Raw genomic sequence first — 27,141 nt, forward strand, 5'->3', positions numbered from 1 at the left:
CCACGTCAGACAGACGTGGACCCATCACGGTGCTCCGATTTTCCAGGAACCTGGGTTGGCTATAAGTGCGTGGCGTTAGGCTCACGACCGGCAGGCAGTAGTTGGTTGTTTCCTGTTTTCCTGCCTGATGCGTCACAAAAAAAAAAAAAAATCCTCGCATTGTCTCTCACTTTTCCTATCGGGTGATCAGGTCCCCTAAGTTTTCTGTTTCTGTTTTGTTCCTTCTCTAGATCCTTTCCGAAACACGCGAAGCGGGGTTGAAAAGCAAAGTTGGGAATGCCTTGAGCGGGCTAATCTCAAAAAATTCCAATGAGCCCACAGATGGTGAGACAACGGAGTAAGGAGTTAGCTCACCTGGCCGGCAAGCTGTTCCATTTCCTCGGGTACGCTGTTTGAAGCATCAAGCTTGCCCTGCATCTCTTGACTATGGATGAGGGGAGTCTTTCTTAAGAATGTCGCAAATGCTACGTCTTCTTGGGGGATAAATGTATTACCGCCTCTTCGCGGGACTTGGAGATATGCTGTAACACTACGGATGCATTTGACAATTTATTGCGAAGGCCAATCAACCCACGCGACGGACAACAGATACCAGAGCCCATCTTCATAGATTGTGATATCAAATCTAAGCGGCCGGGTATTTTCTCATTGGAAGAAACCCATCCAAGAAATGCCGAGCCCTCCATTTCACGTATGGGCCACATACCTGGGTGGAATGGCTATCGCCAATATCGCCCATGTCCGCTGGGAGTCACCTGGGAACTTGGATCCCGTCTTTTGCATGCCGTCACCCGTGCATGTCTAGAGCTCCATTTTGTTATTTTCCTCGTTGGCGAATATTTAGGTGTCTGCATGTACCCAGCAGGAGGAGTTGGGATTAAACCCATCATCTCGTGTGTAAGAAATACAACCAGAAAAGACGCAGAGATCTTTAGCTTTTTCAACTTGCAAATATGATGCTCCTCATCCCAGGCCATTTCGCCCTTCATCAACCCCTACTGCCGATATGTAGTATTCTATTAGTATTCTATACTCACCATGTATGAAGGAGTAGACTACAGCTTCGATATTCTGTCTATCTAATCCCAAGTAACATCAATTGATCCTCCCCGCACCCGCCCCCGACTAGGATCGTCTGCTATCCTCACTTATTTCCGGGTAGATACTCGCAGTAATATTTCGGGCGGGGAATAATAACCGGCAATAACTGCCCTGCCTGCTTTTTGCCTCCTTGTTTCTGATTCTCATCTCATCTGATCTCATGGAGGGGCGGAATGCTCAGGTTAATACTTGACACTTGACTTTTCCGTTCTCCACTTCTTGGGGGATTTTTGCCTGAGAAACAAAGAACAAGGGACAAACAGTTTCATGAGATGAGACGGTTTGCAGGGATGACAGTTCGTTCCCGGGTTTAAACAAGACAGGGAAAAAAGGGAATTCAATAACAGCTGTTACTGATTCTTTCTCGCCGACTCAATGTCGCAGCCCGGATAGCTCTCCACCAATGAGACCTCCGTCGGGTCTTGTCCAGCGTCCCATCGCGACCTGCACTCCTCGAGCCAGGCCCCTTCCCCTCTTGCGCTCTTTTATCAGATCAGATCTGATGGTCTGGCGTCCAACCATAACGCTGAGAGCCGCCAAGTTTATTAAGCAGAAAACAACGACACTGTCTTGGAAGCGGGTGTAGGAACATTTGATTCTCTCTCTCTCTCGCCTGGTGTAAGTGATCGAGGTAGCCACAAAAATTTGAAACAGAGGGTTTGATATCAGCTGTCATTTAGTGTCGGTGAGGCGATTTTGTGGTGCTGAGAGATACCACGGAGCTGCGGGCCTCTCGTTGTGCCCTAGATGCGGGGTTCAGCTAGTTTCGGAAGGGAGTCCTTTCCGTGGACTGTCTCTCGGTTGTTGAACGTCAGTCGGGTTGGTGTTTACTTCGTAGGGGAATCAGCGTTTGAAGGCCCTGGGGGTGTTTCCTCTCAGCACCGCTTGTTTGGTCGAGATGGAGAGGGGCGTAAGACCCTAGACCTTTCAGGGACATCTGTATACTGAACTATCTGTCGATACTCATCGCACATCCGGAGATTCCTGACCTTAATGGCGGCATCTGGATCGTCCCCCGCGGGCATGTCGTCCTGCACTATCCGATAATCCGCAGCAGCCGCACCATGTCATCTCCTACTCCCCAAACGGCCGACATGCAGTCAGTTGCAAAGGAGCGGAGCGGGTCTCCGTCGCAGACTGATGATTTGGACCCTGAAGGACATTTACGCATTGGAATGATCCCTCTAACTCGAATTAAGTACACCTGAAACCCAGAGATATGGTTTTTTAACGGGCCCAAGGGCAGAAACTGTCTTTCGGGAGCCCCAGTCTTCAGGTTTCTCCCAACGGGCTGAAGGGCCGAGTCGTCTGAACTTCCAGCGCTGGGCGAGTTAAGATCCTCACCTAGCTTGTTAAGATGGAGGGAGCCTGCGGAATCTCAAGGTCTCTTGATCTACGGAGTACTTCTTGCGGATAAGGGACGAACAAATAAGCGGAGACTCCAGCTCTGCGTAGGCTTCGTTGAATGTCGGAGATTCACTCAAGGCGCTCAAGCCCATGCCACGCCACAGGTATCCATGCATCTATCTACCCCCGCTGTCGCGCCCGGCCAGCCCATTTCCTCAGTAGAGTGAGCCAGCTCATACTGACTTTGAGTAAAGGAACGTGGGGGAGTCATGCCTTTTGAACTTAATGCTGCTCCCAGCTGTTGTGGCTCTTTGTATGCAGCCTCCCACTCAGCTTCGAGGCATCGTGAGTGACGATTTTATATGAAGGGGAGAGAGAGAGAGCTCCATCCTCCTCCAATGTCTCACGGGGTGGAAACATGCCATGTTTGGCATATATTGCCTCCTCCAGAGCTACTGTCGCGGGTTTGCTCTTTCCATTGTGATAAGTTCTATGAGTATCTTTCTTCCCAAGCTGCCTCAGTTCGGCGTGTTAACCGTCTCCGCCCGGATGGCATAACAGGACGGAGATTAGGAGATGTGAGAGGAATGAAAATCTTTGGGGTAACAGGTACTAGAAAAGAGTGTATGTAACCCTGATAGAAACTCTCAAGGCTTCCCTGTCGTTCTAGGCAGTTGATATGCACTGGAAGGATAAAGAAAAAAAAAAAAATCCAAGCTGTGCTTCCAAAAGACAACGCCACAAATTCAGGACGAAACGCGGTAGTCTGGAAGAATGGATTGGTCTTGAGTTACTATGTTAATATACGGAAACCCGTTGATTTTCTTGTTTTCCTTCCGATCGCACGGCGTCCGGGTATGTACCATTCCGTCACCCTGGACGGATCCACCAATATTGTCTCCTCTTCAGCAAGTATCCGTTTGTATAAATTGAATCCGAATCTTCCTGTTTCGTCATCTCCCTCGTGCTTGTTAGAAGAGGAGCGATTCTGTCAAGGCGTAACCGTGTCCGACGACGAATGAGTTCGGACAGGGGTTTGTCCCGAAAGCCTGATGTTCCGTCAATGCTGATGCTAACTCTGAGGCGAGAGTATGGATGGAGTACGTTTTGAAAGCATCTTAGACAGCTCCTTTAAAGCGGCGTTTTAGACCTTGTCGACTCCTGTTTTTAATGGATTGGTTTCTCAGAAACGACATGACATATTTCGGCTTATGTTTTAATCTTTGAGGATGGCGTATGGGACGTGGGTTGATAGAGGTCCCTAGACTGAAGAGCTAGGATCTTAAAGAAGATGTGAAAAGATCTCTACTTGATATGGCGTGAGAATAAAACAATGGCAATGGTTCGGTGAGTCACTGTTATCCAAAACCATCGTCGTCACTATCGGATCCAGGAGAATCGAAAGGCATCATCGTAATGACTCGGCAGGGAAAACAAAGGCAGGTGCCTGGGAAGTGCTTGGTGATGGACCAGTCACGCACCCGGGCCGGGTAGGCACCTGTCCTAATGCTGATACTGCGTGCCGTTAATACCGCCGGACTCCGTAGAAGTGTCGGTCATTAGTGGAATATCTAAGTGCCCTGCTTCCTCCCGGAGAAGCCGCTTGCCTACATGGGTTCATGACGCCCGCGATACTTCCCGCGAGCACGAGATTCTGGTAAGCGGGTGGTAGGGCCCGGGGTTCACATATTGACATATTCAGATGCCTCACCGAAAGTAGGAGAGTACAAATGAATTCTAAAGCGAAACCTTAATTTTCGAGACTAAGAGCCAGAGCTGGATGGACCTATGTACATATCCATACCCGCCCCGCCACAAGCTACATGTATGTATAACAAACACATCAAAGTTCGACGTCTATGTCAAATGATGGAAAGGTAGTAGTAGTAGTGAGACAAATTGGCTCTCCGTTACGAAGAGTCCTTGGAATCGGCCTTAGGGGGAACAAAGGGTTCTCCTTGGGACCGAAGGAGGGGGAAATCGGCAAGGACTTGCCTCGTCCTGAGGTGGACGGGTGTGGAGTTCTTGGGCTGGTCGGGAACGACCTTTTCAAGTTTCTGGGACGGGGTTAGCATTTCTTTCTTTTTCTTTGTTCTTTCGGTTGATTGAGGTGATTCCCGAGGCACATACAAGGTTCTCGTAGACGCATTTGTTCAACTTCCACTCCTCCGGGCGGCACTGCCAGAGCTGCTGATTTCCCTCCTCGAGACACATCCAATGCCTGCGGAACTCGTTCAGGCAGTGTGTGTTAATATCCTTAAGTCTAGTCATCCCAAGAAACCGTTAGCCTTTCGCATCGAATCAGGGCCCCGGCAAACCATCGCCCAACCCTGCGGGTCTGACATTGCCAATGAACGGCAAGCAGCGACCGGCATCGGAAAATACGGTGGAAAGGGATTCCATACACGCTAGCGGCACATCTGGTGACCCTTCGACCCTCCTTCAAGCACTCAAGCTCGCCACGGCCGGGCTTCTCGGTCTTGCACTGCATGTAGTCATCGTTGTAGTCGCGGCACCGGGCGCCGATGAAGAAAGCCGCCGAGAGAAGAGGGGCAGAGGTGGCGCCAATCTCCTTGACCGGGGGGATCGACGCGGGGAGAGGGGTGGTGTCGATGAGCACCTGCTGGTTGAACCTGCGAGGGAGATGGAAAGATTAGCCTTTTCGCTCACGGGGATTCGGGAGTCGGCTGGCCGGCGGTTGGGGGCGTCTGGGCGGGGAGAATGACGCCAATTGACATGTGGACCAGTCTCGCTAATTGGGGAAGGGCTTACTGAGTCTGTCGGGACGCCATGTTGACCGAGGGCTGCTGGGGTTGTCCTGAGGCTTTTCGGATTGGATTGATGAAGCTTTTGGATGATGTCGGGAACTTTGGAGGGTGAATATTGTATAAGCGACCTTTGATTGGTCGGATTCTATGAGGCTGCTTGGCAGTGTGAGAAGACTTCAATTTGAAAGAAAGACACTGTAGAGACGGGGCCGAATTTCGTGTGATAGCACAGTGCGTATTTCGTCACTTAAGCTCGACCATTCCCACAGTCAAGTGCAAGATGAGAGAAATTTCATGAATTATCAGAATATTTCTAGAAATTCATAGACGTTAATCAATTCGAAAGCCTATCTCATTTATAGAAGGTTTAACTTCTGAATTTCTTGGAGTGAGAGTTTGACTTTGACTGGGAGATCGTCGTCAAGGTGCAGCCCAGGCACGGGAAATTCGCACCAGTTCAGCCTTCCTCAAAATTCGCGTAGCTCTGGACCTGGAGCTCCCGACTGCCATCCACTCCAACCCAGACACCATCTTCCCCTCCATATCCCCTCCGACCGCGACGCCAACGACGTCTGTTTACATTTTCCAAATACTGGTCGGAGATATCCGAAGTCCAGTACATGAAGCTCTCCCCAAGCTAATCTAGTCGCTGCATCTCGGCGGCTCTTTCTCCACGACACGACCACGGCCATCAAAATAAACATCCCCCTCCACCCAACCCCTTCACACCTTCATCCACGATGTCGTCTATATTTGCGAGGCCCGCGGGCCAGTCGATATTTGGAGCGTCCCAGCAGCAGCAGCAACAACAACAGGCCGCCCCTGCGCAGGGTTCTATCTTTGGCCAGGCCGCCCCTCTGGCTGCCTCCGTCCAACAACCACAGCAGCAGGCGCCGCAGCTTCCCACTTTGGCTCAATCTCAAGCGCAATTGTCCAGCTCACTCTGGCAGCCGGTGAAGGAGACTCCCCGTATGTTTCGATCCATCCTCCCGCAGTCAAGCTCCCTCCACCCTAGGGATACTAACGGATATACGCGACAGTTCAAAAACCTTTAACCGAACAGATCCAGCAACTCATGGAAAAATGGGACCCCGCGAACCCCAACTGCGTGTTCAAGCACTACTTCTACAACAAAGTCGACGAGTCTAACATCCCCTTCTACAAGCCCTTACCTCACGAGAACCCCCGCGAATGGGAGGAGGCGCTACAGAAGAAACCCGCGCCGGGCTTCATCCCCGTCATGTGCGCCGGTTTTACGGGTCTATCCGATCGTCTAAAGACGCAGAAGCGAGCCGTTGCCGATCTTAACACGAGGCTACATCAGATTAACGGCGCTCTCGACGCGATTCTTTCCCGACACGATCTCCAGACTAGCGTTAGAGCGGCCGCTGCCAGGCGGCGTCACACGGTGCTGCAGGAGCGCTGTATAGGATTGGCTGCCAAGGTTCAGGTGCTGCGGAATCGGGGATATGCTCTAAGTGGAGATGAGGACCACCTCCGGCTTAAGCTTAAGGCTTTGGAGGCTTCGATTCAGGACCCTGCGCTGAGTGCCAAGGAGGAGGAGTTGTGGAGCAGGCTTATTGTCATTAGGGGATATGCCGAGCGCTTGACGCAGGAGATTAACAAGCCTGCATCGAGGGATGAGGAACAACTTGATGAAGAGACCGAAATCAAGGCTAAGAAGGTATGTTTCGTGATCCCTCAGCCAAGATGGAAAGTGTGCTAACTGGTTTATGCAGGTGCTGGAGGACTATGAGAAGCAGCTTCTTCACCTAAAGAAGGAGGTCGAGACGATCAAGAACGACTTTGAGCAGTGGGAGAAGGATCGCGACTCAACCTCGTGATGATGTACGGGACGGGGAATTCTGTGTTTAAACCGCACCAACCCCCTTAGAGTTTACTTATTGCGATGACTACAATTTCTTGCTCGAGGGGGAAGCACTACGCATTCTAATTAACCAACCGAGCGGATGACAGATATCACCACTTGAAAAGGCGTTTTCCGTGTGCGTTGAGTTATGTGTTAGAAAAAAAAGAGCTGGATGGTTTTAAATGATAACCGGACTTTTTTGTCCATCAACGCTATGTAATGTACATTATCGCCTCTATTGATTCCCCGTTGTAGCCGTGAACTATGTTCCTACATGCCAGTAATACACGAATTTCGAAGTTTAAGAAATGGTTGGTTCGTAAAGTGGATGGATTCGTTCCTTTGCCATTGGGCAGCCTATTAGATGCGGCTCCCTAGCGCTGGAGTACTTAAGCCGTCCATCGATATGGAGGTTTTGGGAGTCGCCGTTTGTAGCCAGGTCGTATTCTCGCCCCTCGAGTATATTCAACGACCGGATGGTTAGAACATCATCTTTACGGCATCGATGGCGTATGGAGCTAGGGAGAAGGAAAGAGGTTAGCTGTGCTGCCTGCAGCATGCGGCGTCCGCGATACAAGGTCCGATTTATCCACGTAGGAAATCATACATAGGTATAGGAAGACAGCGGCGGCGAGGGAGCGCTGGACGGTGAAGGAAGCCTCGGCCTCGAAGTGCTTCATCTCCTCCTCGGAGATCTGGGGGGGCGCAACTGCGAAAGAAAGAGCTGTCAGTCACTGGTTCTGTATCCCTCGGAGATTTCCTCTCTCCTCAGCATTTGTGAGTCATCACATACATCCTCCGAACATTTTGGCGGTAGTATTAGATTAGAAGGAGTTATCGGGGAATTGGGATCTCGGTATGCAGCGGTTCGCGATTGATAAAAAGTCGTGGTTGATATTCGCCTTGCTCTGGTTTTAGCTTGGAAAAATTTCAGCAAAGTGAACTACTTCTTCACAAACCCAAAAACCCGCGAGTGACGTACCTTGCATGGGAGTGGCAAGGTTCAGCCGAAGATAAACCGACGCTTGCCGCTGCATATTTTCATATGCGAACATATCGCGGAATTTGATATGATTTGTGCTGGCGAATTGTGACGATATCCAATATCCGGTACCCGGAATCAGCCGAGTCTACCCAGTACTTCGTTACACTACTTACACCATCGAAGTCCCCACATCACGCACAAAAAGCGGCAAGAGCACTGGACGCGGGCCTGGAACGAAGAGAAATCGGGGTCCACATCCGCTGGGAAGGGACAAGGAACAGCAGCGGAGATAAGAAGCTTTTTTGTAATGTATTCATCCTCAGGCGGTCTAGACCTTTTGCTAGCATTCAACGTCGGAGTAAATATGCTTGGAGTCATCTGCACTAGAAGAATCAATTGACTTCCAACGTTCCATCCCTCTTCTCCAGGAACCAGATCCAAACACAGAGCTTGGTTGTCTGGGCCCAGACGTCTCTTGTCCACCTTATTTTATCAATTGCTCTCTGTTTTCGCCCCAGTTCTCCAGCACGCATCATTACCCCGGATGGTGTTGTTGCGGTGGCCTTGAATTGATTCGTCTCGGGTGTGAGTAACTCGAGGTCTTGCGGGCCCTTTTTTTTTCTTGTTGAAACTCCCCACCACCCACTCGAAGTAAGCCGAGGTGATCCGATCTCGGGCTTCCTCAACGAGCAAAAACTCATTTTCTAAAGAGAAAGACCCTAGATATACGGCCACGTGCTTCTTCAGCACAATTCGGAGGAAGCTCATTGAAGCCGCCTCATCACTACAATGGCGATGCGACGATTGACATTGCGGCGATTGCCAAAGGCCCCGCGCCTCGCAACTTACACGACAAGGCTATGCCCTTCCCCGGTTCTGAGGTCCGCGGCGTACCTGTCGACGTCGACTCGCAATGGAGCCGCCGTCTTCACTGAGCGCGTGAGGCCGCTCATGGTAACTGAGTCGGATACGTTCCCCCGCAGGCACATTGGCCCGGATGATGGAGAGGCCGTGGAGATGCTCAAGGCGCTCTCCCCGCCTGCCCAGTCTTTTGATGAGTTCATCGCTCAGGTCATCCCCGCCAACATTCTGTCTACGTCTCGAGAGCTGCTCAACCAGGATTCTCAGGCCAAGAGCCGTCCTCTGGATGAACGAGATGTCGCCCGTCAGGCGATTGAGATGGCCGAGAGCAACGAGACTTTCACAAACTTCATTGGCGCTGGATACTCACCGACCATCACGCCCGGAGTCATTGCAAGGAACATTCTCCAGAACCCCGCTTGGTACACGAGTTACACGCCCTACCAGGCCGAGATCAGCCAGGGCCGTCTCGAGAGTCTTTTGAACTACCAGACTGTTGTGTCGGATCTTACTGGACTTCCCGTCGCAAACGCCAGTCTTCTTGACGAGGGTACCGCCGCCGGAGAGGCCATGACCATGTCGCTTCACGCCCTGCCCGCGTCTCGCCAGAAGCGTCCCGGCAAGACGTATGTCGTCTCCGACCGTGTCCATCCCCAGACCCTTGCTGTGATGAAGAGCCGAGCCGAGGGTTTCAAGCTGGATCTCAAGGTTGTAGATGTATCTTCGGCTGAGGCGCTCGAGACCATCAAGGCCCTGGGTCAGGATTTGGTTGGTGTTTTGGTCCAGTACCCCGACACGAGGGGCCACGTCCACGATTTCAAGAACCTCGCCGATGCCGTTCATGAGCAGGGCGCCCTTCTCAGCGCCGCTACCGACCTCCTCGCCCTCACGACCCTCGCGCCTCCTGGCGAGTGGGGTGCTGACATCGCCCTCGGCAGCGCCCAGCGCTTCGGTATTCCTCTAGGCTTTGGTGGTCCCCACGCTGCTTTCTTCTCGGTCCAGGAACACCTCAAGCGAAGGATGCCTGGACGATTGATTGGTATCTCGAAGGACCGCCTTGGAAACCCCGCCTTGAGGTTGGCTCTGCAAACCCGTGAGCAGCACATTAGGCGAGAAAAGGCGACGAGCAATGTGTGCACTGCTCAGGCGCTCCTCGCCAATATGAATGCCATGTACGCTATCTACCACGGTCCTGGCGGCCTCAAGGCGCAGGCCGAGAAGCTTACGACCTGGGCTCGTCTTGTACAGGCCGTAGCTGAATTCTACGGCATCGAGACCGAGAAGAGCTCGCTTGACCCGCAGGGCCGCGTCCTCTTCGACACCGTTGTGCTCAAGGCTGGCGAGCAAGCTCAGGCTATTCTTGAGAGGGCTCGCCAGGTGCGCTGTAACCTGCGAGACTTTGGCAATGGCGATGTCGGAATCAGTGTGAATGAGCAGCTGACGCCGCAGGATCTTCAAGTTCTCCTCGAGAAGGTCCTCAAGGAGTCTGCTACCAAGAACCAGTCCGTCTCCTATGAGGAGGCGTTCGAGCAGGCTGTCCAGGAGGTTGGCGAGTCCTCGTCAATCCAAATACCCTCTGTTGTCAAGCGTACCTCCGAATTCTTGACCCACCCCGTCTTCAACACCTATCACAGCGAGACCGAGCTCCTCCGTTACATCTACCACCTCGAATCCAAGGATCTGTCGCTTGTCCACTCTATGATTCCTCTAGGATCGTGCACGATGAAGCTTAACGGAACGACCGAGATGGAAATCATTACCCTCCCCGGATTTGCCAACCAGCATCCTTACAGCCCTGCCGAGCAGAACCGCGGCTACCAGCGTCTGATTGGCGAGTTGGAGGAGCAGCTGGCCACCATTACCGGTATGGACGGCACCTCCATTCAGCCCAACTCGGGCGCTCAGGGAGAATTCGCCGGTCTCCGCGTCATCCGAAAGTACCACGAGACGCAGCCCGGCCCCAAGCGTGACATCTGCCTTATCCCCGTCTCTGCCCACGGAACGAATCCCGCTTCGGCGGCCATGGCGGGAATGCGCGTGGTCCCCGTTAAGTGCAACGCCACCACTGGTAACCTAGATCTCGCGGATCTCGAGGCCAAGTGCAAGAAGCACGCCGAGGAACTCGGCGCCATGATGATCACTTACCCCAGCACGTACGGTGTGTTCGAGCCCGAAGTCAAGAAGGTCTGCGAGATTGTGCACCAGTACGGCGGTCTCGTGTACATGGACGGCGCCAACATGAATGCCCAGATTGGTCTCAGCTCGCCCGGCGAGATTGGTGCCGATGTCTGCCATCTCAACCTTCACAAGACCTTTTGTATTCCCCACGGTGGCGGTGGTCCCGGTGTTGGCCCAATCTGTGTTAAGAAACATCTTGTTCCTTTCCTGCCTGCCAAGTCTCCTCAGGCGGATCAGCCGATGGTTAGCAGCGCGCCCTATGGTAGCGCCAGCATTCTGCCCATCAGCTGGGCTTACAACAAGCTTATGGGTATGTCTCCTTCTCCTACCCTTCGCCGTCCCCCCTGCCCCCAATCCGCTAATACTAACTAAAATAATAGGCACCGACGGTCTTCGCAAGGCCACCAAGTTCACTCTCCTCAACGCCAACTACCTCCTCGCCCGCCTAAAGCCCCATTACAAGGTCCTTTACACCAACGAGCACGGCCGCTGCGCTCACGAGTTCATCCTCGACGCCCGGCCCTTCAAGGAATCCGCCGGCGTCGAGGCTATCGACATCGCCAAGCGTCTCCAAGATTTCGGCTTCCACGCCCCGACCATGAGCTGGCCCGTCGCCAACACACTCATGATCGAGCCGACGGAGAGCGAAAGCAAGGAGGAGCTCGACCGGTTCGTCGACGCGTTGGTGGCGATTAGGCAGGAGATTCGCGACGTCGAGGAGGGCAAGGTGCCGAGGGAGGGTAACGTTTTGAAGATGGCGCCGCATCCCATGTCGGATATCGTGGAGGGCGATGGACAAGGCAAGTGGGATAGGCCTTACTCGCGGGAGCAGGCTGCGTATCCTGTGGCGTGGCTTAAGGAGAAGAAGTTCTGGCCTAGCGTTGCCAGGGTGGATGATAGTGAGTTCAAACTTGTGAGATCATTTTTTCGGTGTGGATTGACCGACTGACTGCGTCTTAGCCTATGGCGATCTGAACCTCTTCTGCACTTGCCCTCCGGTCGAGGACACCACGAAACAGTAGACCCGACGTCCTTGTTTGAACTCACATAACCTCGACAAGAGAGCATGATGAGTCGCTTTTTGGAAATGATCTTGGCTTGATATTACGGCATATTCTTTCGTCAACCCATTCTGGACCGACACAGAATTCAACTTCCGGCGTCCCTGGGGCATTTTTACACTATTACTATCTGCTTTTCTGATTTCATCATCATTGGGTTTTGGTTTTTTTTGGGAAATGATTCTTTAGAAGAAAGAAGGGGAAAAATTATGGTCTTGGGAAACGATCGATCCATGCTTCAACCGGACATTCCTAGACCCTCGAAAACGGGGGATTCTTGTAGTTGATATTAAATAGAGGAAAATAAGATACAGATCCTCTACAGAATAGACTTCATCATATTTGATTACCAGAAGTGTGGTTCTCTCTTACCAAAAGAGCATGCGTGAAAAGAGGATGTGGTATCACAAACAAGACAAATTTTTATTCCCTTGGCCCTCTATTCTAATCAACCAAAGACATCTCATCCCGAAACAAACAAAACCTAAAAATCACGCCTCAAAAACAAGCACAACCGAATCATCACCCGCAGTAACGACCCTCTCCCCAGTCTCCCCCTGCACGAAACCCAAAACACCACCGCCCTCGCCATCTCCCCTGTGACCCTTCCACTCCTTGATCAAACCACCATCAGCACCCGCAGCACCGGCCGCGGAGCCACCTGCCCTAAGATCCCACCTCCTCACGACGCCGTCCATGCCGCACGAGGTGAGCTGCCACTGGCCCTTTACGAAGTCGACTTTCACGACGGCGTGTTCGCCGTGCGCGTGCTGGATGTGTCGCCGTACGGCGAAGCGTCTCGACGCGTCGAAGACGGCGATGCTTCCGTCGACGCTTCCCGCAGCAAGCAGGGTAGTTTGGGCAGCCGCGCCAGCAGCACCAGAAGACAGCGTAGAAAAGGCGAGGGTCTCGATGGTGTCCGTTTGTGTTTGGATGGATGCGAGGATCTGACCGCCGGCGGAAGATTCACCCCCGCCTGCCGCCCCTCTGGCTTTTTGTTTACCCCCCGCGCCTCCTGAGCGAGCTTGAGGTTGTTGCGAGAGGCGCGGAAGGCTGATGATGCGGATGGCGCCGCCCACGCCACCGACGGCTACGTACGCACCTTTGGGCTCGATGGCAAGGGAGTAGAACCCGCCCTCGACGGCGAAGCGCTGATCCGCACCCGTGAGGGACACGGCGGTGCCGTTGTCGCTACCTAGGCCCTTGGCGGCCACGAGGCCCCAGACGTCCCAGACGTAGAGGGTCACGTCCTCGGAGACGGTGACGAGGAGGGCGCCGTCGGGGGTCCATGCGCCTGCTGTGCAGGAGCCCGTGTGGAGGAAGTAGGACTGGGTGATCTGGAGGGGATTCGCGGAGTCGGAGGGGTCGATGGTGTATACCCAGACGGAACCGTCGACGGCGCCGAGGGCCACGGTGTTGGGGTATTCGGGCGAAGGGCAGGGAGCGATCCAATTCACCTCGGGAACCTCCTGCGTCTCGCCCAAAAGGGTAAATTTGCAGGGTCGGCCGGGCTTGACGTCCACGGCGTACGCGCGCAACTTTCCGTCCATGCCGCCCGAGACCAACACCTCGCCCTTGGGCAGAGTAAACGCCAACGCTGATATCGAATCCGTATGTCCATCAATCTCGAAAAGGGCTTCAAGGCCTGGGCGTTCGCCCGCGGTTGGATCGGAAGGATCAGCATTGTAGCTGGCAGGGAGGACGGGACGCTGTGGCGCGGCAGAGGTGTCGATGACGTAGCCCTTCCCGGGGGCATCGTCGTCTTCGCCCTCGGAGCCTCCCGTAGCGATGAGGGAAGGGTAGACGGGGTGCTGGGCGATGGCGAAGACGGAGTCCCTGTGGCGATCGAAGTAGGCGATGGAGTCGTTTTGGAGGATGAGTTCTTCGGCGTCGGAGTCGGCGTCGGAGTCCATGGCTACGTCGCCGTCGTCTTCGAGGGCGATTTCTTCGTCGACTTCATCTTGGGCGAGAATGGGGTCATCGTCGGGGTGGTTGGGGTCGTTGTCGCGGCTGGAGGACATGGTGGGTGGTTGTGGGAGGAGGTGAGATTTCGCGAAAAGGTGGGATGGATAGTTGATGGCGGGGTTGGAGTATGACGTCGAGATGTTCTGTGGGAGGAGGACTGAGCGACGCAGAAGCCCAACAGCGGTGATATATATTCTCCTAGTCCTCGGCTCTATACCGTAGGAGGTACGCACGAGGAAGGAGCGGTTGGAGAGTCGGGGCAATAAGTTGTTGCTTGGTAATCAGGACCGACGCTGAGGAAGGAACAATTGGAGGGAGGTAAATTTTCAGATTTGGAAGCAGCAATGCGGGGCATTAGAAATTCTTCAAAATTTTGGTGATGATATCTTTGGCGGGGTAGCAAATACAAATCAATTAGCACCAAGACTACGCTCGCATTTACTCGAAGCCACTAGGCCAGCTGGCGCATGTTCCGATGCACCAGAAACTCGAACATTGAGAGTACAACATAGATGCCGTCTATATCCAGAAACCCCCTCTGCTTATCACGAAATAAAAGAAATCCATGACAATCTGTGCCCTATCTGATATCTATCAACTGGGCCCCCATCTACTTGGGTCACCCAAACGTATCAGCCGTCTGCTTGGCTGAGAACTCTATGAGGCTCCAAACGTTCTCGTACTGCAAACATGGCGGAGCCATAAAAGTGATCAGCGGGCTTACCATGGCTCAAGCGGTGCGAGGAGATTTACCACGGCCCCGTGGCTGGTTTCCTCCGCCCAACGTATGGCCGTCGAGATTCTCTCTTCCGGATAGCTTGCGTCCTGCGTCGGCCGAGATGCTATTGCGATTCATCTCGTCGAGGAAAATTTCGAATTTGCTTATCGGCAGGGGAAGCGCATCTTCACGCGAGGCTATGGCAATGTGGAGCCTGTAATTGCTGGCTTGAGGAGAGAGCTTTTCGATGACATGTTTCAGCATTTCGAATAGATCAGCTCTGTCCCTCTCACTACATTGGTCCAACCCATCGATGAATAACCAGACCGAGTAGGTTTTTAAGATCTCACAGAGCGATGACTCGAAAGCATCCTGCAAATCTGTTAGATACCAATGCCAGCCCTCGCCAGCCCTCTCCGCAGCAGCATACTGGGTGCCAAAATCCGTGACGAAGTTACGCAGCATGCCAGGAAGCCGCGAAAGGATCTGGAAGAGAAGAGACCGGAGGAGTTCAAACGACTTCTTCTGAAGAGGGTTTCCCTGGTCTTGGAAGAAGAAGAATAAGGCGAAATCCAGCCCCTCTGGCAGCGAATCATTTCTTGACTGGTAGTTTAAGATGAAATCCATCAATGTTGACTTCCCCAGGCCGGCTTTCCCCTTGATCCAGAGCAAGGCTCGATCGCTGTCGGTCCAGTCCTTATATGCCTGGTGGTCAAGAATCCATTCACATGTCCCAGCTGACTCTATACCATCGGTTCTATTGTCGATCCCGGCGAACCACAGCTTGGCCAAGCAGTCAGATGTTAGATCAGAGAGTTCACGCCGAGGTAGCACTGATGTCAGTTCGTTTGGAGGTGCTGATATCTGTATGGAATGTTCGTCGTGCTGGGAACTTCCACCAGCAGCAATAATCTGAATGCCCGGTCTGGCATACACATTTTGAGCCCCAGAACTGAAGTTTCTTACAATAGTAAACCCAGCTTGCCCCACATCCTCAGCCTGGTCTCTGTGAAAGTGCATTGTGTTACCAATGATGCAGGCGATGTGCTGGGTACCTCCACCAGTATTAATATTCTGAATACCTGATCCAGTGTTCACATTTTGAGCTCCGGAACCGAAGTTTCTCACAATCGTAAACCTGTCTTGCCTCACATACCCAGCCTGGTCTCCAACAGGGGATGTTGCCTCCCTTGGGGATTGCGAAGTGCGGTTGGCCGCAGATCTTTCTCTAGATTGCTCCATTTTCGATTGTGTGCGTGCTCGCGTGGGAGGGAGGGATGAAAGCTGCAGTTGGCTTGTCCTCGGCTCACTTCTCCGTTATCGTCGACTTCTGTAGTTTCCCAGACTCTAAAGTAGGTGGAGTTGGCTGTGGTATGAATGGGGAAAGGGGTGTTTTCGTTTTTAATGAGTGTTGATGCTTTATAAGTGAGTTAGGATATTAATATAACCTCGATGTATGAGGTAGGTCGAAGCCAACCCTTATCCTTCCTTGCTAGCTATCTGGCCTATATATATATATATATATATATGATAGCTATTTCTAGGTAGTTTAATGTCTTCTTTAGCTGAATCATTCTATGGAAAGATATGGTTTTATCTTCCTGAGCTGCAGCTTTCTTCTCAACCTAAGTCTTTGCGCATCGATGTGGAAATAGGAACATGATTTATAACAACTCTCAAGCTACCATTCCATAGCTCTTTTGTGCTCTAGCTTCGTTATTGTTGGGTTATTCTCCCTTCTTTGGACGTTTCAGGGAGGCCAGGACAAGGAACCGCTTTGTGGCCTTATTTGCCTGGACTGTAAGAGTCTGAACTGTCATTGCTTATCCTTAAACCTCGCAATATACCTGTATCTTATTCTAAAAGTATTTTTTTCAGTATTCTGTAACATCAAGAATGGATCTACTATAAAGCTTACAAAAATAGCTTCCTTGTGATGAACATAGTCAAAGTAGGCTCAGGCGGCTACGGAGCGATAGTGAGGAAGCATGGCAGCTTTACACTATCTTGCCCAGTTGGTAGATTGGCCCTGATAATAGGATTATGGAATGAGATTGTATATATTACCGGTGCTACATTTCCTGTTTTGGTTTGGAATTTCGAAGTCTTGTTACGAACGATCATTCCATTCTCCTTGGGGATTGTATTCCTCGGCAAGGGCGTTGGCTTGCCTAGGAAGCTATAGAACACCTCACTACACGACTGACTGCTAACATATCTCTGACAGATCAACTTCATTCCCTATGACCGCTTCTTCATCCCCCATCTGGCTGCCAAGCTGTAGAGGAGGAAGGCACGGTACTAAAACGGACGATCTAGTCTTGGTATTGTGTCTTCAAATTGCCTTATTATTATTGGGAACCAACTTTCGGTGAGGCATTCTCATGATCATTTTCCAGCCGCATATCTAGTTAGTTCCAATGGGGTCTACGAACTTTGGTAACTTCTTTGTGGGTCGCAAGCTACGCGCCGCTGGGCAACTGGGCCTCTCTATAACGTGGGACTAATTCCTTGGGATCGTAGGACCTCTGCCGAGATTCCACCCTTCCTGTGTGCAATGTACGTTTATGATTCCCAAGGTGTGGCCATTTCCTGGGGACGACTGCTTGCAATATCACTGGCAGCGTGTTCTGTGCTTCGTTGCTAACAACTTCATCTTAAGGTCTTATCTATACATTACAATCAAACTGGGCCATGGGGAGGCTGTGAATTGAGCGGAATACCTTTACCTGGTGGTAGACGCTTGGGGGATATAGGTTGAATCGCCATTGACCCCATGTCAAGCTCAAGCGCCAATACCGACTGTTGTGAAGGCACTATATTGTTATGTGGAATCGCCATCGCCGCCTCCACACACTTATATAAACGTTCTTTTATGAGATCGGTGGCCTCCGGCCGTCAGTAATCGGCTTTCTCATTGATGGAAATGCAAATCTGTAGGTTGTTGTGCTGATTTGGAAACAGCGAGATGCGGCTCTTCTTAGTCGGCTACTCGCTCACTTCATTCTGCGAAATCTTTTCAGTGGGGATTGCCAGTAGGTAGTACTACCCGAATGGTAAGCAAAACTATGCTTGATATTTTTTCTCTTCTCTCTCTACTTGGAGATTGCCGGTCTGTATCTTGTCTCCTATGCTTACAGGCAAGCCAGTTGTTCACAAGTTTGCACCTTGGCTTCACCATTGCCATTTCCTGGGTCCTCCTCCTTAATTCTGTGGTCTGGTGACAGATCGCTAAGTGTATAACTTGTCTCTCGGTAAAAATCATGATTATTCCCTCTGCTCTCGTTCTTCTGATTATTACCGGCTATATAACCATGGACACTGGTTTCGGATGGTCGGGGTACGCACCGTGGGTGCAAAGTTAACAGCCCGCCGAACCGACACATGGCACTTTACATTTTATACCGGCTCGCGCCACTGGTATTCATCGTCACGTTTTACATCTTGAACGTGATTCTTGTTCTAGGTGTTCTACGGTGGATTGTACCCCTGTTGCCCCTATCCGGCACCGCGCTTCTCTTTGCGTTGGGTCAGGTTTTCAATTACACGATTAGCCCGCACATATGTAATGGCACTGCGGGAAGAATGGACGGGGCTCTATTCGAGACTCTGTTCACTTTCCTGGCTGTTATCCTGGTGTGGGTCTTTTGGTGCAGCATCACGGAGGTAGATCTCTCAACCCCCATTGATCACCTAGACGACATGGATCGGCGATTCAACACATCACCGACCACATCCTCGGAACGCATGGAGACACCACATGAGGTAGGAGACCATTTAACTTTAGGCCTGAATACAGAGAGGGGTGGCTAGGAAATGAAGGAAAACGCGACAGGACCTCGGTTGTATAATATTTGTTACACAGACGGAGGCATTTATGGATGGTAACAGTACATGACGTTCTCGATGCGTGTCCAGACATAAGAAAGATGAGATAGGAAACCCGTCCTTGTTTTCCTTTTTCATTCCAGTCAACGGGGCGCAGGTGGCTATGGTGGAAGGGCAAAGTGAAATGGCGCCTGGAAAGTGCCGCTGAACAGGGAGCCAGAGCCGTTGTTGTTAATCTGGGTTCCACTCCCCGAATGAATATTCTGGGGGCCGGTGCCGTAGTTGTAAACGCCTCCGATAGTAGCACCATTTCCCGGGCATGGAGGCGGTAATGGAGAATATGCAGCTTCTTCTGTCGACTCCGAGGGCTGCCCGGTGTTATTCCCGGTTAGGGCCTTGACGGTATAATTGCCGGTGAGGAGATCCACGTCATATCGTATCCCTCTCATGAGACGCTCAGCTGCCCTCTTCTTCCGAAGGGCCCGAATTGCTAGGCAACATCTCCCGAACCATGACGTCCCCTCTCGCGCGGCAACCTCCCTGAGGAGACACTCTAAATTTTCCGCTTTCTTCTTGCAAGCCTGTAGAGTAGGCATTACCACCGTCTCCATGTCATTGTCTTGCCTGTGTTCCGTCAGGCCCTCTTCAGCCGTGCGGAGCGTGTCTTGGATGAGTTTAATCCTCCCGGCCATGTCGCCGAGCACTGATGGAAGGCCGCTGTTTTTCTTACCGGCGTTGTGAACCCGGGCGCAAGCATCTAATAGGGTAAAAATCCCCGCGATGATGCCGACGATCTCTGCACCGGACATCGCTTGACCGGTGTAAGACCGATTAGAACGCGGCGAGCCTGGCGGGTTTCGTGGCAGAGGAGAAGTGATTTTCGTGGAGCTTTCGTTGTGAGGAAGAGTGGGAGAGAGTGATGATGGCTAGCGAGTCGGATTGAGATTACTGGTCTTAAGATTTGGTTAATCGGGTTGAGATATCAAGCTCTCTCGTCCAAGTCCAGCTTGAGCGAAAAGCAGACCTAGCTTGGTTCGAATTTTTGTCTTGTCTTGTCTTTCCTTTGTTTCCTGTTTCCTGTTTCCTCTTTTTTCCCCCTCCCTATCAAACACTCTCACCCAAGTCCAACTTGAGATGCTGGTTCGAACAAAGAACAGACTTAACTTGGCTCGATTTCTGTCTTGTCTTGTCTTCTCGTTGTTTCCTGTTTCTTTTCTTTCCCGTCATTCTCTTTGAAACGTCCTCACTACCCAACTCCATGTTTCGATGTTCCGCCAGGCCAATAGCCCTTGCCTTGCATGGCCTGGCAATGAGGCCAATACAATACAGATTGCCGTCGGTCTGCGTAACCGCCCTTCCAATGTGACATTTATGCGTGCAATCTGGGTATCGACTGAGGCATCAGCTTTAAATCAACGGGAGATAATTCTAGATTCTAGTCGGTGGCGCTACCTCACCCCCCGAGTCTCTGGAACATGGGGTCGTCAATCTATGAAGCAAGGAGCTGTTGCGATATTCGTCTAGTGCCTTCTCCTTCACTGTAACAGGACGTATGTCAACGCCGGAGGTTATCTTCATAGTTTAGGGGTAGTCGTCGTCGATATATATTTCCCGTGAAGAGCCATGCCACTCGCCTTCCAGAAGTAATCTCGTTACCCAACCATTGCCAAAATCAAACTCCATTAACAATCTCGTCATGGATGTCCCTGGAGTCGAATGCTACGAAATTGAGTCCATCGTCGGCCAGATAGGCGTTGAGCTCGATCTACTTCGGAAAATTTCAAACAAGCTTGGCGAAGGCGATGGCGACGGTCAAGGCCATCCGCCGCCAGCTTTTGGGGATGTCGCGAAACAGCTGCTCACCCTCATTGCGACTTTCAACGGCATGAAATCGAACCCTAACCTTCAACACGGATCTTCCCAATATATCCTCAATCCCCTCAAGTACTGCCAGAGCCAAGTTCTCTGCCTGCGCCGGCTATTTTCAAGCGTTGCCCACAAATCCGATGAGCCAGCGACCAGTCGATACGCCAAGGCTACCGCTCGAAATGGAGGGGGAGTCGAAGCTGTGACGATGGAGCTTCTCGAAGCTGTTATCGATATAGTACAGAACTTCGGCCATGCGACCAAAGCCCACATCAAAGAGCTGCAAAATGCCCTCGATGAAGTGCGGCAAATTCCCCCGTCACTTCCAAACCAGGCTCGAGGATCCTTCACGATAATCAACTATGGCTCGGGACCCCAGAACGTGAATTCCAGAGACGGGGTTCAATGTATCAACACTGGGCTAGGTCAGCAATGGATCCCAATATTTCAAGGGCCAGTTCACTTTGGCCCGCCAGCCCCTCCATCCACTGATTCTAAGGGGGGACGATGATCCATGATCAACCTGGTCCGGCCAGCGGGCCGCTTTCGTTTTTCTTGACAGCGCCTTGTTCAATGAACGAACACGAGACTCATAAGGTTGTGAGAATAAGAGTTGTTTTTAAAACCTCGGAATCCAAACACGCGTGCCGCTTTAGGATTAGTAGGTTGTCAATGTGATAGTAAACGTCTGGTGGGCTCCCCTCGTTCAATGCTCTCTACAACATCTGAAGGGTGAGTACGGGTACTTTGCTCATCCTGGTTCGTATGACCACAAGCCCGCGGAAGACCAAGAGATCATGAATTAGGTGGATAACAAGCTCGTTTTCATGCACCCCGAGCCCGTTTCGCTGGAGTCGGAGGTCAAAGACGTATGCCTCAGACGAGACATGTGGAAATCACGGTGTCTTGTTGCGTACCGCAGACAGCGCTCTGTTGACTGCACGTATCATCTTCTCCCTCGGCTTGAGAGGAATTCGGTAGTACGAAATGAGAACAGGACTACTTGAGAACCATTGCGACGGCCTGTCAAGTCGGTTCAGGAAAGCAGAAGGGATGAGAGCTGTGTAGAAGTAAAGGCTTCGTTCATCCGTTGCGGGAAGAGCCAGAACATGAACTTTAGCGTCCGTCACAGCCTGTTGGCCTATCGCGATATCGCCTGGCAATCGTGGAGGAATCGGCGGGGGCCCCGTAGGGGAAATGTATTCCACGTGTACCTCTGGAATAGCCCCGTTCGCCTTTGCGCCTGCGCTCTGTGTGCACCGCCGCTGTTGGGCTAAGGCGATCAGCACGGCGGCGATGTATGGGTCCTCTATCTCCTTGGTTGGTCGGAGACGCTGCTGGTGTTTCCACCGGAGATTATCGACCGGAAGATTCACTCTGTTGCAGCTTGAAATCCTAACTGACATATCACGGCGCGATCCCACAGCCTCAAGGTCCAGAAAAGCAAGAGTTGGTGGGTCGGCGGAGTCAGATGAGGAGTGGAAAATGCCGTCTGTTCGAAGAGCAGCAACCTTGCGACGATTGAAGCAGAAGGATAGGTCGAAGCTGACATGATGAAGGGGAATTAACAAAGCATTCAAATACAAAACACCTCAACCCGCCACTTACCCAATGCGTCGGATTTCGTAGTCGTTGAGGAGGTCATGAACTGCTAAAGTCTTAAATTTGTTCCAGTGTGAGTGAAGTAGGTGATCTGCCGCACGAATGGCCGGCTCGGTCGAGGAGGTCGCAGCGTCGCTCTGCTGCTGATGTCTAGGCGACACTATCTCACTACAGGAGCGGGTTTCCTTTGCGTTGCTGTATCTACATCTCCGTTCAGGAGCCGATTTGACCCCATTCTGTCTTCGTCGGGCTTTCTCGGGAACAAACTGGCAGCCTAGAAGCTCCAAATGGCGCATTTGCCAGTGTAATGGTGTGACATATAAACGGACTCGGGGATGTTGTCGGATGATGTTGTTGATCGATGACGAGGTTGGCAGAGCTACTTCCTGGGGCGTTGGTGATAAGCAGCTGGGCGAATCAAGTCGATACTGCCGCAGCCAAGGGCAAGGAAGCTCTTCTTCCGCCTTTCGTTTCGCGTTAGATTCAAAACCCATGGAAGACGAGGACATGCCTGTAGGGGGAGGGGGGAGATTGGGGGGGTGGTTATAAGACTACTATTTGGTTGATGGTCGTGTCGAAGGCCGCTTGGTTCGCGTGCACCGAGTACTCCTGAAATGAGATCAAAATTCGGATAAGTAAATATTATCGATTCCAAGTTTATGCGGGTGAATTATCTCCAGTTGATAAGTTATTCTTTTAACCGACACAGAGGGTCCATTAAAAGGCGTACCTGAATTTAGCGTCGAACACAACATCGTTCGGTTCAAGTTCAGGAGATATTATCGAATTGCGCAAGAAAGCATTTCCTCCCTCATCCACAGGAATTGAACCGAGGAAACCTAAGGGAGTGAAAAGGGATGAGTATGCATATTCCAGTGATCAGTTCCGGCCAGAATGTAGCCATTAGCCTGTCTACATGGGCGATGGATGGTGTTCACGAAGCTCCATCCCGTCAGGCAGGCGAAGAATAATAGTCTTTGGGTGCCGGTAGAATCCTGCCCAACATTTGATCATTGACGGTTTTTGCCTCCCAGGCGAGCATTTAATCCGAGTCTAGTTTCCTCATCGTGATGTCTCTATCGCCTGCCCCTTCGTTTAAAATTGTTTGACTAGATACACCTCGGTATATCTTTATTTCATTCATGATGGAATATAAGTTGTACTCTGCCCAGACCTCCGCGGATTTGAAGACTTTATCCACACAGCACGGAGACATACAAGTCATTTCGCAGCTAGATCCGAAAGAATTGAGGAGCCCTGCGAGTCGCTGGAATTTTCGTCATTTGATTACCTATCGACTTCTCCTCCGCGAAGAGGAGGCGGTCTTCCTACCAGTTCTCGAAGATGATCACGGCGACCGCTGTCCTTTGTGTAAACAGGACCAGTTCTCTTCCCACCAGAAGCTCAGCCATTCCTGGACTGAAAGTCTTATTGGAGAAAACCCGAGCCGCCTCTACACAAAGACTGAAGGCGAGCTCATGCAGTTACCAGATGGTTTCTTCTGGGTTGCACTTGCGCGGGCCGCTCGTGTAGACCCCGCTGAGGAGGAGAGAGTATACCCTCAACGTGAGAGGAAACAGGTGGATCGAAGGGGCTATGTCAGTTCCGCAACTGCGATTCAAGGGTCCTCTTCTCCAATCGACCACTATTCTTCGTCAGAATTTGATGCCGATATAAATAATGATGTCGATGAGGATGGGCATGAGGCTCGACGAAGCAAACCGGAAGAAGTCACCGTTCATCTCATCACTTGTTTCCTCCAACATGCACTGCACCTTTGTCTCCTGCAATACTCGGCTGGCGTGGTTGCCAATAGGGAGGTGCGGCCACGGGTGGAGCGCAAGTTGACCACTACTCACATTGCTGGAGGAAGTTTCGTTGCTGCTGAGGACGATGGAGGCATCTGCAGAATGCGTTGGCTTAGGGATGGCTGGGGTATCGAACATCCATACCTCGCTCTACTTGAAGCAAAGAGAGCTTTTAAATCTCTCTATTTCGATGAGAAAACGGAGAGATATATTCCTGTTGTTTCAAATGAGAGCTTAGCCCAATATTTGGGCGAGGCAGTCATAACGTGGAAAGAAAACCGGACGTTGCTACCAAACGAGTAATGCACTTGCACCCAATCAAGCCCATCCGGATGGCGCTAACTTATGCTCTTGATAGTATCTTCCTCATCGCAGCAACCAGTACCTTCGTACGCTTCATCCACTTCAGATTTGGCCGCGACTATCTAGAGTACCTAGATGCTAGGGGCGAGGCGGCGCAAAAGGAAATCGTCGAGGATGAAGAGAATGAAGCATTCGCCTATATGCGCAGCACGAGGTGGTTTAACCTCCAGTCGAGCGAAGGCAGACGAGCCGCGCTTTGCCATGTCCTAGCGTTATTAAGGTGGCATGATGCCCAAGTCTCGTCGCAGGGCGAGGACGATAGTGATTCCGCAAGCGATAGCGAGTATAGCCGCGAGTATTCCATCGAAGTTGGAGAGCGTGGAAATGATTGTATGGATATTGAGGAATAGTCTAAGTGACCATGTCCATTTCCCCTTTATGCCTTTTGAGGGGCATAGCAGCGGGAGTAAAAAGTCGCGTTATCCTGCACTCGCGACTCTCGATGTGCGGGACTGGATGCAGTTTATCATCGTCCCTATCGAACAAGGCAGAAAAAATCTGAGTCATTCTTGGATTAATATTTCTTAAGAAAAGAAGGAGAAAAGAAGGAGAATAGACATTAAAGAGTGTCCATCAAATACATTATCCATACATCGCCATCGACCAACACCGTCCATATCAGGGAAACGGATCGAAAAGCTCGAGATCCTCCCGTCCCGCAACGTACGAGATGCTCACCCCTTCTCATCCTTCACAACTTAGACTCAATTTCAAGCGCGAGAAGCAGAAAAAAGAAAAATTTTCAAAAAGATGGCCTAATTATATTCATTCTTCACCCTCCTAGAATCACGCGCCTTCGACTTCCTCCCCCACCTCTTATGACGAGGCGCCGCATCGTACGTGGCGCCACCGTAGGCCAAGCCATCATCGGCGGCACGCACGCGATTCTCCTTCTTCTTCCGGATGCCGGCGCAGAAGAGCAGGGTGGCGAGGAGGAGGGCCGTCCAGCCGGCCCAGGTCCAGGCGAATGCGTATGTGCCGATGTGTGCGTCGCGGCCGTTTCGGCGGAAGACGTCGCGGGCCTTGACGAAGGTGACACTAGCGTTCTTGTTAATAAATGGCCTGATAGAAAAAAATGTGTAGGGCGGATGGGGGGTTGGAGAACGTACGTCATGAGGACGGCGGCAATGGTCCAGAAGATCAGCGCGGTTAGCGCGGCGAGACTGGCGAGGAGCGAGCCGATGCGGCCGCAGCAGGCGAGGAAACTGGAGAGGAAGGCGAGCGTTGTGAAGAAGAGGGCGATGAGGAAGAAGACCCAGCCGAAGCGCCACATGTAAAAGTAGTAGCTCGAGGTGGTGTCGCCTCCGTGTGAGCTATATCCATCGTGTTAGTATTCCTCCAGACATCTTCGGCAGCTAGTGGAAAGAAACGAAGAAGATAGCAGATGGGAAAGACGGGGAAAAAAAATTATAACGAAAAAGATTAACACACCCCATCAACTCCTGGGGAACATTCTGCGCATTAGCATCCCAGGCCTTGCCAAACGGCGGCGCGGGCCTCGCCTTGCCGCAGTTGGCATTCTCCTCGCCGCACATGTAAAAGTAGGTCCAGCGGGTGACATCGCGGGCGCCGGTGATGCCGCTGGTGTCGGCCTGGAGGAAGTAGGTCTTGTTGAGGGGCGTGCTGTTGGTGACGCCGGAGAGGATGAGGAAGAAGAGGAAGAGGAGGGCGGTGGCGGTGAGGAGGAGACCAGCGAGGCCTAAGGGGGCGCCTTCGGGGGGAAATGGTTTGTTAGCTTTTATTATTTTTTATATTTTATTTTCTCTTTCGCCATTTCAATTTATCTTGTACAAAAGTCGAGTAGAGAGTTGGACATACGACGCATGGTTGCAGTGGTTTTGCGGGCTCTGGCTCTTGGATTTCGTATCACAGCTAGTTCAATCTCGCGACGGTTAGATTTCGCAGAGATGAGGGCGGTAACCGAGAAGCACTAGAGAGAAGAGAGAACAAAGAAAAGAGTGTCAGCCTCGTTTGGACATGTCGCGGTATAAGATCTGTCTTGTGGCATCGCGCCAGCAATTGCCTGACTCAGGATAGACCATGAGCTCATCCAACAGGGTCGAGCCAGGTGAGACAAGCCCTCGACCCAAAGCTTAAGGTGATCGCGAACGCCGAAACTTACCTTGAAAAAAGTGCGTGGCAGGGAAGGGGAAAGAAAAAGGTACGAGGGGATCAAGTGAGACAAAGGGTTCAGTCTCGTGTGCAGAGTTTCCTCCAAAGCTTGAGAAATTGGTTTGATAGAGGGGAGGAGGAAAACAAGGCGAATTATATCGAAGATCGAGGTCTCGGTTTAAGAGCTATAGAAAATGCAAAATTGACAGGGAAATGTACCAAGTAGGTGAAGGCAGCGTAAAAGCTAAGAAAAGCATTACGTATGAAGAGAATGCAGATATCGACCGAAGACGACTGTGGACAGAAGCGAGTATTCTTAAGGTTAGGTTGATGATGCAACAGTTCTCGTCGAGTCACCTTGTTGCATCTCGACAGAAAAGTCTCTGGGAGGGGTCAACGAGGAACATGGCGAACACGGGCCTAGAGTCTACGAGTACTAGTCGTCGGTACGCAGGGTCTGGTCTAACAGGGACACCGCGCGACTGGGCGATTGCACGACGTCCTCACGATAGTCTAAACTATTGAGACCATGATGTACTACAAGTGTGTTTGATGGGGTACATTACGACGATGACTGACGTGTGCCACGCATATCCGGGGCTTTGCTCTTTTCTCTATGTTATCGTCTACCAAGTATCCGCATTCCCAAGAAATCGACCCGTCGGAGTACACTACGGGGTACACAACTGCCAATAGGTCTGTCTGTTT

General features: G+C 51.6%; 5 protein-coding genes and 6 pseudogenes across 5 annotated transcripts; 4 read left to right on the forward strand and 7 right to left on the reverse strand.

The window, feature by feature from the left end:
• Positions 1–4,358: 4,358 nt before the first annotated feature.
• On the reverse strand, positions 4,359–5,240 carry SAPIO_CDS10119 (uncharacterized protein; the record flags this gene model as incomplete). Its single annotated transcript, XM_016783769.1, has 4 exons — positions 4,359–4,505; positions 4,579–4,711; positions 4,854–5,081; positions 5,221–5,240. The coding sequence occupies 4 exons, from the start codon at positions 5,238–5,240 to the stop codon at positions 4,359–4,361; spliced, it is 528 nt and encodes a 175-aa protein (XP_016639209.1).
• Positions 5,241–5,956: 716 nt separating this feature from the next.
• Positions 5,957–7,060, forward strand: SAPIO_CDS10120 (putative nuclear pore protein NUP57; the record flags this gene model as incomplete). The annotated part of the gene is made up of 3 exons (XM_016783771.1): positions 5,957–6,185; positions 6,257–6,900; positions 6,956–7,060. 3 exons carry the CDS (start codon positions 5,957–5,959, stop codon positions 7,058–7,060), a joined length of 978 nt encoding a protein of 325 aa, XP_016639210.1.
• Positions 7,061–8,860: 1,800 nt separating this feature from the next.
• SAPIO_CDS10121 (putative glycine dehydrogenase [decarboxylating], mitochondrial) lies at positions 8,861–12,132 on the forward strand (the record flags this gene model as incomplete). The annotated part of the gene is made up of 3 exons (XM_016783772.1): positions 8,861–11,420; positions 11,491–12,009; positions 12,071–12,132. 3 exons carry the CDS (start codon positions 8,861–8,863, stop codon positions 12,130–12,132), a joined length of 3,141 nt encoding a protein of 1,046 aa, XP_016639211.1.
• Positions 12,133–12,662: 530 nt separating this feature from the next.
• On the reverse strand, positions 12,663–14,192 carry SAPIO_CDS10122 (annotated as a pseudogene; the record flags this gene model as incomplete).
• Positions 14,193–14,866: 674 nt separating this feature from the next.
• On the reverse strand, positions 14,867–16,096 carry SAPIO_CDS10123 (annotated as a pseudogene; the record flags this gene model as incomplete).
• A 2,747-nt stretch (positions 16,097–18,843) lies between these two features.
• SAPIO_CDS10124 lies at positions 18,844–19,374 on the reverse strand (annotated as a pseudogene; the record flags this gene model as incomplete).
• A 1,004-nt stretch (positions 19,375–20,378) lies between these two features.
• On the forward strand, positions 20,379–21,059 carry SAPIO_CDS10125 (annotated as a pseudogene; the record flags this gene model as incomplete).
• Positions 21,060–21,444: 385 nt separating this feature from the next.
• Positions 21,445–22,193, reverse strand: SAPIO_CDS10126 (uncharacterized protein; the record flags this gene model as incomplete). Its single annotated transcript, XM_016783773.1, has 2 exons — positions 21,445–22,040; positions 22,157–22,193. 2 exons carry the CDS (start codon positions 22,191–22,193, stop codon positions 21,445–21,447), a joined length of 633 nt encoding a protein of 210 aa, XP_016639212.1.
• A 1,612-nt stretch (positions 22,194–23,805) lies between these two features.
• SAPIO_CDS10127 lies at positions 23,806–24,096 on the reverse strand (annotated as a pseudogene; the record flags this gene model as incomplete).
• Positions 24,097–24,260: 164 nt separating this feature from the next.
• Positions 24,261–24,671, forward strand: SAPIO_CDS10128 (annotated as a pseudogene; the record flags this gene model as incomplete).
• A 405-nt stretch (positions 24,672–25,076) lies between these two features.
• Positions 25,077–26,146, reverse strand: SAPIO_CDS10129 (uncharacterized protein; the record flags this gene model as incomplete). Its single annotated transcript, XM_016783774.1, has 4 exons — positions 25,077–25,383; positions 25,431–25,634; positions 25,753–26,032; positions 26,140–26,146. 4 exons carry the CDS (start codon positions 26,144–26,146, stop codon positions 25,077–25,079), a joined length of 798 nt encoding a protein of 265 aa, XP_016639213.1.
• Between the last annotated feature and the right edge of the window lie 995 nt (positions 26,147–27,141).

The sequence above is a fragment of the Scedosporium apiospermum genome (assembly GCF_000732125.1).
Source record: "Scedosporium apiospermum strain IHEM 14462 chromosome Unknown SEQ_SAPIO_0154, whole genome shotgun sequence".
NCBI lineage: Eukaryota > Fungi > Ascomycota > Sordariomycetes > Microascales > Microascaceae > Scedosporium > Scedosporium apiospermum.